This window comes from Aptenodytes forsteri, unplaced genomic scaffold (assembly GCF_000699145.1).
Source record: "Aptenodytes forsteri isolate BGI_AS27 unplaced genomic scaffold, ASM69914v1 Scaffold534, whole genome shotgun sequence".
NCBI lineage: Eukaryota > Metazoa > Chordata > Aves > Sphenisciformes > Spheniscidae > Aptenodytes > Aptenodytes forsteri.
In genome coordinates, this window is record NW_008795712.1 from 1,666,152 (window position 1) to 1,678,869 (window position 12,718).

The 12,718-nt window shown below is 56.6% G+C and overlaps 1 protein-coding gene across 1 annotated transcript in view; it reads right to left on the minus strand.

The window, feature by feature from the left end:
• Positions 1-226, minus strand: part of LOC103902414 (ectonucleoside triphosphate diphosphohydrolase 8) — a 10,792-nt gene extending 10,566 nt beyond the window's left edge. The window contains exon 1 of the mRNA XM_009283465.1: positions 104-226. Within this exon, the coding sequence (XP_009281740.1) occupies positions 104-226 (123 nt within the window). The remainder of the gene's footprint in view (positions 1-103) is intronic.
• Between the last annotated feature and the right edge of the window lie 12,492 nt (positions 227-12,718).

The window sequence follows — 12,718 nt, forward strand, 5'->3', positions numbered from 1 at the left end:
CCCACCCCCCCCCCCAACCCCAAAGATAAGCTGTTGTCTCTGAGCACCTGCTCAAGGTGACGGGTCTCTGCAGTGGTGCTCGGGGACCTTCTTTTGGGCTCACCTTGACCGTGGGTGGCAGGGCGACATCTTCAATCTTTACCAGGCTGAGAACAAGGGCAATGATGGAGAGTGCAACTAGTGCCCCGACGATGGCGTTGGTGAAGTGCTTCTTGTTAACGAACATTGTGGTGAAGGCTCCTGCAAACCCAAACACAGGAGAAAGGTGGTTGGACACGGCTGGCTGGGAACAACGCTAGTCACTGAGAGCTACAAGGAGATCAGCTCTGAAAGCTGTCCCCAGGCTGACATTATCTCAAGCTGTGTAACTCGGAAATCCTGGTGGATAATCAGATCTTTCCCTGGGAAAAGCAACATTAGGATAAAATAGGGGGGGCTGGAGGAAAGAGGGGTTTGTTGCCCAGCAGCCTGGCACAGCCATGATGGGATCGCAACAGTCCTCCACGCACTCCTGCCCAGCTCACCACTACTGGGAAAGATCAGCTCCAGGAGGAGCAAAAGAAACACTGCACCAAACAGAGGAGAGCATGGGAAATTGCAAAAAAACCTCAACGTGAGATATTGTAGAAGGGGAAGGTGATTTTATTTTACAAGATATAAGTAAGGTCAGCTCACCTTAAGGTCAGCTCACCTGCTGGCACTCCCAGACCCGTGCACCCAGCAGCGCCCAGACGTGTGTGCCCAGGTGGGATCGCTCAGAGCTGGCTTTCGAGTCCTTGCTGTGGCTCTGGGCTCCTCCACTGCCGGCAGCAAACCCAGCTTGGACTTGCCTTTTATGTCCTTTGGAAGTGGATACTGCTTGAAAATCTTTTCCCCACTATTTTATCTCAGACCTCATCAGCCTTAGGCAAAACTCTTGAATATCAGTTCTTTTGTTTGTCTTACAGGTGTATTTATGGCTCAGTTAGGCATCTTCCTGACACCTTATCTTCAGCCAATTAGTTCCTCCTCCTCATTTGAATGAAATCACACATAGGAGCCCTACAGCAATTAGCACACACTTCTTTTAACCCTTGTCCCCCTGATTCTTTGTGCTTTTACACACACACCCATTTCTGTTCTCTCTTTGCTCTCATCAGTCTTAATATTTCCATTACGAGTCTCTACAAGGTCTATGAGAGGTGACAGTGATATTTCCAGTATCCAATGCCCTGAAGTCACATGCAGAGTGGTAGGTGCCTTGATAATAAGTTTTATTACAGTGAGAAGGAAAATCACATCAGAGGAGGAGGATGGCCCTGCCAGGGGGGTCTCAGCAACGTTCACTGAGCTTTGCCAGCGGAGACAGAAGAGGCCAAGACACCATCATGGCCCAGCTGCGACTGCAGTCACCCCTTCTCAGTGTGTGACCCAGCTTCGAGCTGCTCCTGGGTTGGGGTTCCCTGCAGACACGGGGACTCTGCGGAGGGCTGGGTGAGTGGGGAGGACTCAGGTCCTCGCAGCCCCCAGCTCTGCCAGCAGCCTCCCATCGCTCCGGGCACGTGTTTGAGGCTCAGCGGTGCAGGCAGGGTATCACACCCCAGCCACAGAGCCCCGGCACCCCTGCCCTGGGACGGGGAGGGCTGGTGGATGTGGGGACCTGCTCTCTCTGGCCGATACAGCGAAGCTGCTTCCTGCTGATTCAGCTGCCTGATAAGAGGATGCCAGGGCTATCTCAAGGGCAATCGCAATGGAAAGATTCAGTTCCCAGCTGCCTTATCTCAGCTGAGTCAAACACAGCCATGCCAGAAGGGAAATGGGTGCTGGGGAGGCCTCATTGCATGCAACCTTCCCAGAGCACCTTTCCCTGTGGCTGCAGGGACAGTGGTTTCAGAGGTCCCACTGTGTGCACTGAAAAGTACCACCCTGTGAAACTGGGGAGGCAGCAGTCCCCGGGTGCGTTTTGTCTCAGGTCACATCTATCTATCTGCAGCTTGCACAGAGCTGGGTGCCTGTGCCATACCCTGCTGCCGGCCGGCCGGGGCTCAGAGCTCCAGGCCAGTCCCTCTTCCCGTGGCAATCTCCTTTGCAGTGGCTTGTGTGCTGGTGAGGTGGATGCCTGGAGCCCAGAAGGTGCCACCAGTCCTGCATTCCCACCTTCACACAACACGTAACCTTTGGACTCGCATGGCTTCGCTGGAAGGGGGTGGATGAGTGTCCGCTATGTTCCCAGGTCTGGAAATCCCCCGCAGACTGCACAGCAGCTGGGCCAGGGCTCTCCTGAGCAAGGGGGACTCGTCCCCACGCAGGACAGAGAGGCACTGACCGGCCCCAGTCCCTCCTGGACATGGGGCACTGCGCAGTGGCTGTGTGCACCCAAAGCCAACCAAACCCTCCGTCTCCTGCCTCCAAACCCAGGCTGAGCAACTCTTCAGTTTACTTTTCCTGATCCTTCTGTAGTAAATAAATAGTTCCAGAGGTTATGTGATAATATCTTAACTGCCTCTCACGCCAGAAGGACAGGTAATGATTTCCCAGCTGGGAGGGAGCTGTGATTTCCCTCGGCTTGCAGTGGCTCCATCCACTCATCCCAGGCAGCGGGACTGTCTGAGCTGCTGTTTCTGTCTCCATTCCCGGGAATTTGTGTCTCTCTACCAGGCTCAGTCCTTTGGCAAACCTGGTGCCACCAGCCTGGGGCAAGCCCAGTCAGGAACGGCCCTGGTCCACATGAGCACAAGGGCAGTGAAGGACAGACCTTGCTGGGACTAAGCTGACGCAGCAGCAACTGGCCGTGGTGCATGGCAGGGTCTCCTGGGCTGCCGAAAGAAGGGATGGATGAGAGTGCCCCAGGTCTGCATCCAACCTGGAGCTTGTCCCAGTAGGGAACTGGGGTGCAGCTGGGGCCACACGCCGAATGCAAGCTTTGCAATGCTTCCAGGTCCACCACGCAGCTTCTGAGAGCAATGAACCCCTCATGAATGTGGTGAGTGGGATGACGCACTCAGGCAGGTGGGGATGTGTGCCATCACAGGGACACATGGCCCCATGGTCCCACCCATGGTCCCCAGCACATGGCATCACACACAGCCCCTATTACACCCGCGCCTGCTCCCTTCATGGGCTCCCACAGAGGCCCCTTGATTAGCTAATTAGGTAATTGCCTTAGCTTTTACCTCCTCCTGCTGAACGGGCTGAACACCGGCCCCTTCTCCTTCCACCTTTGCGCTCTGGAAGGGCGAAGGCTGTTTCCCCTTGTGCCCACGCCTGCCCCATGTGCAGTGCCCTGCACCCTCTCCCAGGCGATGCTGCCCTGGCTGGGCTCTGGCAAGGTGACAACACCCTGTCTCTGTGCCACATACGGTCCGGCCCTCAATTTCCTTCGGGTAATCACACCCAAAGGGAGGGATGTCTGCTACAACGTGGGCCGGGTCTCAGGGCGATGGGATGCCCGAGCATGGAACATCGCAGGACCTGGAAGGGCCATGGGGTGCCTGGCCCACAGGAGCGCCTGCTCTCACATGGCTCCCCTCGGGTCCTCGGTGCTGACGAGCCCCAGCCCTGTTTGCCTTCAGGGATGTGCTCTGGTGAGAGCTAAATATGCTATTTGCTCGTAACTGAAAAAGTGACCTAAATGTCTCATTCTTCTGACTGCTGGTGGACAAATCCGCTATGGAGAAGTAGGACTAGAGTACACACACACGCCTATTTGATCTGCTTTTGACATATATTTCTTTGTCTGTGGCCCTCGAAATGACTCTTTGAGATCCAGAAGGAAGTTGCCAGGCTGGTGCAGAGACTCTGCGGGGTTCGAGCCCAGCCATTACTGCAAGTCACTGAGAAGACTGGTGTTTGTGAAATGAGATCATCTCCATTGCTAACATCTTCCCTGTGCCTTCTGAAAGGAAAACACCTTGACTCAGGGTCAAAAGAGAGTCATTCATTTCCCTGCCGTTTAATTTCTGCACCACAAGGTCACCCCAGCTCTGGCCGTGGGAGGTGCAGGCAGTGGCTCTGTGCAGGTCCCATGTCTCTGGGGGAGCTGCACCGCATGCTCCTGCCTTCTGTTCCCCTTCCAGACGCACCCCGGGTCTTGCTGCGACTTGTCCCAGCAGGGACCAGCTCCAGCCCTCCCTTCCAGTCTGATTCCAGCAAGGCTGGTGGAATTGGGGCCATTTAAAGCTGCCTTTGGAATGTCCACACCTGCTGTTCCGAGCTGGCAAATAGAACACCAGACCTTTCCTCCTCCCTACAGTCTTTCCCAGTGTGTATCATTATTAAACATGCCCCAGTTGCCCTGACTGTGACTGTCTTGGTGCCACCTCTCAGCTGTGGGTGCTCTGGGTCAGGGACACGTGCCTGGAGCCAGCCCCTGTGCCGGCCATGGACACCTCGGTCCGTTCCCCTTCCCTGTGCACAGCTACAACATAGCGGGTGTTGGCCCTGGGACAGCTCCATCTCTCATGGCACTCAGATGGGGCTTAGCACAACACCTGCATCCTCGTGAGATCCACGAGATTTAATGATATCAATAAAAATATCAGTATTTCGATATTGGCAGTGGAGCCGGCTGAGCCCCACAGGGCAGGGTGCCTGGGGAACGGGCACCAGCTCCCTGCTGGGAGGCAGATGTGCTGCCCAACGCTGTGGTGATGGGCTCCGTGTGTGCTGGGATGGAGGGATGTGGTGGAGGGATGCTCCAGGAGGTTGAGGCTGTTAGTTGCTCACTCACCAGCCTGGGGGTGAGGGCACCAAGGTGGAAGGCGAGGTCGGGGTGTCTCGGATCTGGCTCACAAGAGCCCCAGGCTTGGGCTCTCCTCTGGCCCTGGGCATCCTGAAGGTTTTTTCTTCCTGAGATCAGGGAGCACAGGGAAATGAGGATGAAGCACCCTTAGGGCAGTATTTTCCCTTTCACTAGTGTCACAGTGAGTGCTTGGGGACAGCACAGGAGGGAGACTGAGGCGGGCAGCTCTGGAGATGCTTGATTGCCTCCAATGCAATCAACAGGGCCATAAGGAAACAAGGCAGAAGGTGAAAGGGGGATGTGATGGACGTGTCCCTCAGCAAATGCTGGAGGATATTTGCAGGAGGTCAGGAAACCCTTTGGCCGTGGGAGGTCTCCCTTGAGCTGCCAAACTGGTTTGGACAAGGGCAGCTAGCACCATAATGGAGCCAGCTCCCCCTGCCACAGAGGTGGGTGAGCTGTGGACAGCCAGACTCCCCATATCCCCTTGCCTCCTGCTTGGTCATCTCATGTCACTGAGCTATGGCACTCTGCAACACCTCTCTCTCCTCAAAGTCTCAGCAAAGCTTCTGAGAAGCTGCTCCAGGGAGGTCACCGTTGCTGCAGCCTCCCCTCCTTCAGCCTTTCCTCCTCCTTGTGCCCCCACCATCCTGGCTGCTCCCCTCTAGGCTTTCTGCACTTGCTCCACACTTCTCATCACATCTTTCTGAGAGTGGTGACTCAAAACGGACCTGTGCTTTCAACCGCAGCCTTGCCAACTCTCTAAATTACTCTGTAAAAGTTATAGATGAAGTCCTGGGAACCCCAACCCTGAAACTAGGGGCTGCAGCAGCTCAGGGCACCCATGTCAGGACAGACTTGTGTGCTCCTAAGGTGACATTTGCTTTTGCACCTATTAGCCAGGAATACTCCAAAGCCACCTCTGTATCCCACCTACCCAGCGGCTGGCCAGGACGCTCTGTGACCCTTCATAAGCATGATACCTTGCGCTTGCCCTCTCTCATCTCCAGAGTGGCTGTCACCCATAAGAGAAGGGTGTCAGACTGGGGTAACATGGTTTCTTGACAAATCTAGATGAAACACTGCTTATGTCTTAATTTTCTAGGTGCTCTCCAACAACTTTTTGACTGCTTGTCCCAATGTTTCCAGCAGTTGAAAGCTGAGCTAAGAGGGCTGTAGTTTGCCATTGCTTACATGCAAGTAAGGCATGTTTCTGACACGGGAGCTTATTGGGAAAAAACCTAAACCCAAAGCTAAATTACGAGGATTCAGGAAGAGCTGGGAAGCTGGACTGCAGGCAGGTCCACAGCTCCGAGGGGAGCACATGCGGAGGCAACCCCAGGCAGGGGTGACCCACAGCTCCTCTCCCTACGGGCAGGGCTAAGTGGCTGTTCTTGGCAGGGCTGCCAGGCTTCTTTCATTTTCCCAGCAGGAATGACCTGGCACAGGCAGCCAAGCCTCTTATCTTGGTCAAAAGAATTAGTCTGTGTGTGAGATAACCAGACCACACTGTTATCACATCCCAGACCATGATTTGGTGTCGGCACGCACCACATGAAGCCCGTGTACTGCTGGTGGAGGAAGTCACCAGAGGACCTGCTCTGCTGCAAATGTTGCTTTTGCCACCCCAAACCACCAGCCAGGCTCTCCCGGGACACAGGGATGCACCAGCTCTGGTAAGCTGGGTGGGATTAACGTTCCCATTGCTGTTTGGGAGCCCCAAATAAAAAATAACAAAAAGCAGCAAGGCACTGAGAGCACCGGGTGGCATGAGGACTACACCAGCAGTGGACGTGGTTGAGGCGGTCAGGGTGGTGGTCTGGACAGCTCTGGGGGCAGAGGAGGAACTATGGAGACTTACCCCTTCAAGGCACAAATATGCTGCTTGTAAAGCCCGGTTCAGGGGTGCCAAGATGCTGCTGAGCTGCGCTAGAGCAGCCTGCAACAGCCGGCTTCCAGCTCAGCCCTGCGTTCAGCCTCACCCACCGCCCAGGCTGAAGCCAGCTCTGCCCCCAGCAGCCCCCAGCACAGCTGACGCACCAGGGGGGCAGCCGCAAGGAGCAGAGGCCCCGGCTGCAGAGGGGTTTAGGGGTCTTGCACCACAAAGTACTTTGTCAGTCTTTGGAGTGATCCAAGTGTTAGAGCCAGCACAGAAGAGGCTCTTGGGCAGCGGTGATTTGAAACGTGTTTCAGCCAATTTAACAATAAAAATCCAATTTTCACTTGCGTGAATCAGGCATTTCCTAAAAGACATGCCTGGGTGAGAGCTGGCTGTGTAGTTAGTGTTTTGGCTCTGAATCCTTACAGCACGTGGAAGTTATCAGAGACACAAGAAAAACCAAGGCATGGGCAGCCCTGGCCCCTTGCGTGGCTTGAGACCCGCCTGCAGCCAGCAGCTTCCCAACGGTCGCTGCGTCTCAGCTCCGCCCCAAGGAAGGCTGCAAAAGCCCATGCAGCTAATGCGAGACATATTCTGGGGTTGCTAGTGTCAGCCACTGTTCAGGATGTCATGTAATTCCCAATCCTGACACCTATGTGTTGTCTCTACGTCTTGCACAAATGGCAAACCAGAATGATCCTTTCTGATCTTGGTGCCTCACTCTTGACTCTACAACTCTCTGAAATTTGCTCCATCACCCCAGGTTTCCTTCCATGCATGTCTTGGCCACAGTCCCTGTGTCCTTCAGCAGCAAAGACACAGGGCTGCAGCTGAAGGCACAGGCTGGTGAAGGGGATGTAGGTGCTGAGAAAGCCCCAGGCGTGAGCTGCCAGGAGTCCCAGGTGCCCAGCACACCCCACAGACATGCTGCATGGGCTTGGCACCATCGCTGGAGCCCAGCCAGGAGAAATACCCAGTGTTTTCAGTCCCCACTCAACACTAACATCTTCCTCTCTCCAGCCAAGAGTCCTGAGAGATGGCAGCACGTCATGCCCTGTGTCCCCAGTACCACGGGGTGACCACCTTGGTGAGACAGAGGGTTCCCAAAGTACAAACCCAGGCTCTGCGCAGAGTTTTGGGGCAACCGAGGACAATCTGCCTTTCTCCGCATCCAGCCCCCTCACAGGGATGGGCTTACAGAAGATGATGTGAGATGGTCTTGCTCAGCCTTAAGGCCCAACTAAAATTAAGCCGTTTCTCCCCAGGGGCTGGGGAGGTATTGGGTGTCCCTGGCGCACAACCTGAGCATGTGGCAAGGAGGGACCTGGACTTCGACCTGCACCTCATAAAGCCTCATATGAAATGAGTGACAGCTGCCGATCATGATAACAGCAAAAGCCAGCCCCCACAGCTGAAACGGGACTGTGGCTAGCGTCTGCCTCGAGAGGTATTTGGAGGCATCTTACCCAATTTAGCAGGTTTTTTGTCACGGTATAAGAATTTGAGGGAGGAACAGGCTGCCAGCTGCCCGTCTTTGTTCCCTGGTCCCCTGGCCCTTCCACACAGACTTGTGGGTGGTCAGCAGCTGCTCCCAGTTAGGGCTTGCAAGACTTGGCTTTACTTTTGGGGCAGTTCCAGCTATCTCCACATGACAGGACTGCTCCAGAGACACAGCCCACCTCCAGGTCCCAGGGCTCAGCCGCCAAGCCATGGCACCAACTGTGCCGCCCAGGCCAGGTGTTCCACATCTCCCAGCACCAGTTTGTCCGTGCTGGACAGACAGCACCCCCCAGCCATGTCCTTTTCTTGTTCTCCCACACCATCCTCCTCCCAGCCACCCCTGTGGACGTGTGGCTGCTCTTCTCACAGCCTTGCCCTCATACGGTGGCTTCTGTTCCCACGAGCCCTGGGCAAGGCAGGACACTGCTCAAACTATGACCCCAGGGTCCTTCCAGCGAAGCAGCTCCCAGCTCCTGACTGGGAGCCATCCACCGTATTGGGATGCTAAAGCCACCACCATGCGGAGCAGATCGCACGGTCACCAGGTGCTGCCCATGTCAAGATGCAGGTGGAGATGGAGGTCCCTGGGACCATCTATTCCCCCCTGTCTCCTTTAGGAGCCCTCATGCCCCTGTAGTAGCTCAGGTCATGCTGGACCCTTGTCCTCCTCAAGCATGAAGCCCAGCTGAGCTGTCCCAGGCTGGGCTCTGCTCTGGAGATGCCATATGGACATGATGGCACCAGCTTCATCTCCCTCCAGCGTAGCCATCCCCAAATTCAGATGTCTCTCCAAGAGCTGCTCCTGTCCCAGCTGGAGCTGGGACACACAGAGTGGAGTGACAGCCGGGGCTGGTACTGTCCCTACGTCAGGGTGATGCTGGTTCAGCAGCCAGGCCGGGCTGTGCGGAGGCTCCTTCCCCACTGGCCCTGGGGGTTCGGAGGGGCACGAGGCTGCGGCACCCACCGAGGTCCACAGCACCAGCATGGGGATGCCACGCTGCTCCCCCAGCGTGTCTGCAGGGCCAAACCTCTGGGCTGGGAGCGAGCCAGGGTGTTCCCCTAACACATGCTTTTAGCCGAGGAGCTGCAGTTGTGTTTGGAAAAGGCCCAGCTGGCAGCAATACCCAACTCACCTGCTGCAGCACCAAAAATAAACCCGGAGGTGAGATTTTTATCTTTGCCAGAGCATATTCCGGCATGTAAGAGAGTCTGCTGGCCCAAGACTTGAGGAGCCTCCCTCCCCCTCCCAGGGAGTGCCAGGGACCCCATGGCTCACCCTGGGCAGGGGACGGGTGCCAGGGTCTGTCCCCTCAAGCGGTGTCAGCTGGCGGAGGGTCCAGCAGGATTTCACCGAGGGGGATGCTCCCAGGAGGAGTTTTGCATGGCCACGTCGCCCTGGCCACAGGTTGGTGTGCTGGAACTGCACACTGCCGGGGTGCGAGGGCAAACGCCCCAGGAAGTTTTGTTGCAGGACTTGGTGGCCCTGGGCACAGCAGGTGACTCCTTTGCACAAGGAGCGAGTCCTGGGAAGGGATACGGCTGGTCCTGGCTGCCAGGCAATCCCCACCGCCCCGGCCATGCAGGCAGCCCCACAACCCCATCAGGACAGCACCCCGAGTGCCACAGTTCGGGAACGTGCCACCCCTGCGTTCCCAAGAGCACCTGAGAGCTTGCCTTACCTCGGAGGAGCAGAGCTGGGAAACGCCAGTTGCCAGTTCTTCCTCAAGGCAGCTGCGAAATGCTGGAAAAGCCGCTTGCAGGTGAGCTCGGTGGCACGCGGATGGACGTGGCATCATCCCCCCCCCCCCCCCCCTCTGGCCCCCCAGCCACGCCCCCGGTGACATGCTGTGTGCTAGGTTGGGGCTGACGGTCCCGGGCAAGCCCCGACGGGGCTCAGCAGCCGGAAACGGCCCCATTCCTCCGCAAAGCGTTGCAGCGAGGCTGAAGGATGTGTTCATTTGTTTGATCTTTTTTTTTTCTTTTGGTTTGCCCCTTCTTCGGTTTAATTAGCCAGGTGGCTGGGGAGCTGCGGTAGAGTCCAAAGGCACCGATGAGTCCCCAGGGCAACTCAGTGAGTGTCCCCTCCTGACTCAGAGGCTTTACTGCTCTTCCTGCTCCTCTCCGCCTTCACCGACCGCATCCCCCACCCTCTGCAGCTCCGGTTCCTCATGCCAGTCAGCAGACACTGGCTGTTCTCCCACACTGCCCCAGCCTTGCTCCCCTGCTCTCACCCCCATTGCCCCTTACCCCAGCCCTCACCCTGCCCGGACCCACGCCAGTGACTCTGTGGTGGCTGACGCCAGACAGACACCAGACGCAGTATTTGTGGCTGCAGGCGGTGCAACATCCGTGGCCTGTGCTAACTCGGAGCGACCGGGCGCGTTGTGGGCAGAACCGCAGCACGGGGACACCGAGAGTGGGTATGAACTCACACTGGTGTGAGATGGAAACGGACCAGGAGCGGCCGACTGCCTGATGAACTCACACTGGTGTGAGGTGGAAACGGACCAGGAGCGGCCGACTGCCTTCCTCCCAGACGACGTGTCCTTGGTTTGCCATAGCTTGGCCCCTGTGAGCAAACAGCTGGCTCCAAGCGGACAGACCAGAGGAGCATCTGGGGACATTATGGCTGCCCCTGGGTGACACCGAGCCCTGGCAAACCAGATCACAAGGTGAAGCAGGAGCGGAGGAGCTCCTGTAAGGCAGGTCCCAGTGCTCGGGGCCCAGCGCCACTTAAGGGTGCAGGACCAAGCAAAATGGGTGCTCCCATCCTTGGGGCCCAGCGCCACTTAAGGGTGTGCAAGGACCAAGCAAAATGGGTGCTCCCATCCTGTACTTCCAGAACCGGACCCTGGCGCCAGCCCAGGACGGGCCATCTGGAGTCACTGGGGGCATCGAGCCAGGGCTGGAGCCAGGTGCCACCTGAACAGAGGCTGGTAGGGAGCAGGTCGCACCGCGCATCAGGGGCTAAGCCCCAGCGTGGGCTAAATCTGTGTCAGCTTATGGATCCTGCCGGACCAGGTCGCCGGTTCTCCCACACCCGTTCCATGACAGCCAGGACGAGCTGGCAGCAGCGTGAAGGGACAACCGTCGTCACCTACAGGAAACTTCCTCGCAGTTCCCACCCGCTTTCTAAAGAGAAAAGGAACAGCCGCTTGTTTCATTGTCATCAGAGCATCTCACAGGGGAGATCAGACCCACGAACACGTTCCTGGTGCTCCTCAGGCCTCTGCTAAGCGACTCTGAACTGGAGAGCCAGTTGTACAGCAGTTCTCCGTCTCAAGATCCTACCTGCATGAAACAGATCCTGAGAGCAGCAGAGGAGAGAGGGCGGTACCAGGAGGAGCTGGGTAGATGGGGCAAAGACAGGGATGGGCCAGGGAGCAGCTGAGGTTGGAGGGGACGCCCCAGCTACCAGGATATGTTTTGTCAGAGTCAACATCATCGATAGAGTACAAAGGTCTGTAAAACTTGTCCTCAGGAGACCAGTCCTCTGGGCCTGGGCTCCAAAGCAACACTCGACGTGCAGAGGTGAGGGGCAGATCCACCGTTCGCAACACCCTCGTGGTGGGAGCCAAACACAAGTGACGCTGAGGTGCCTTTGGCGCTGGGAGTTCCCCGTGACGTTGGCATTTAACACACTGATCCGCACGTCCCCAGGGAGTACTGAACTACTCATGCTTTCTGGGGGCCTGAGGACAGTGTTTCACACCAAAGCTGGGGTTCAGTGAGTGTGTCCCCCCCCGCTTCACAACCAGCATCACCCGTGCGTACTCCCATCCCTGTGCCTCGCCTTCCCAACACCCCTATCTCGGTATTTAGGGAATGGATCTGAAATACAAAGAAAGAAAAACATGTTCCTGTTAAAAAATACACACATCAGTTCTCTCTGGCTTAGAACATGGCCCCATAAAACCCTGCCAGCGCGCTGAAGGCATGAAGTGCTCAGGGAAGTGAGAGGACAGATGGAAATAAATTAGCTTTGTTGCTGAAGCCAGCGCACTGTTACAAGCGTGGCCTCAGACAGGGCAGGGCAGGTGAGACAGCAGCCGCGGCGCTTCCGGCTGGCAGCGGTCCGGGGTGTACGAGGAGATCTACAGCAACCAACCAACCTCCAGGTAATTCCCGTTCTCCAGGCAGCGGTTTTAAGTACAAATGCTTTCTAGGGAAAAAGAGTTTTATAAATAAAATGAATCCTTCCATGCATTTTTATTTTAAAATAAAATAACTGGCCTATCAAACAGTGCGTGCACGGCAGGATACTTTAAGACTAACACCAAGAGCTGAGTGAACTGAAATAAGGATGTGGCACAAAAGGATCTTTTGATGAAACATGATGCTATACAACACAGCAGCGTGCTCCATTACAGACCCTTGCTCGCATAGCGCCAACCCTGTGTAACCTGCCACCTACCACTCTGTAGGGCAATAAAGATGCGGAAAAGCCCGATCGCTACGAGTCCGGGGCTCCCCGGTGAGCCAGGCACGTCCCCGGCTGGGGCGAGGGCAGCGATGCGGAGTCCGGGGCTCCCTGGTGAGCCAGGCACGTCCCCGGCCGGGGCGAGGGCAGCGATGCGGAGTCCGGGGCTCCCTGGTGAGCCAGGCACGTCCCCGGCCGG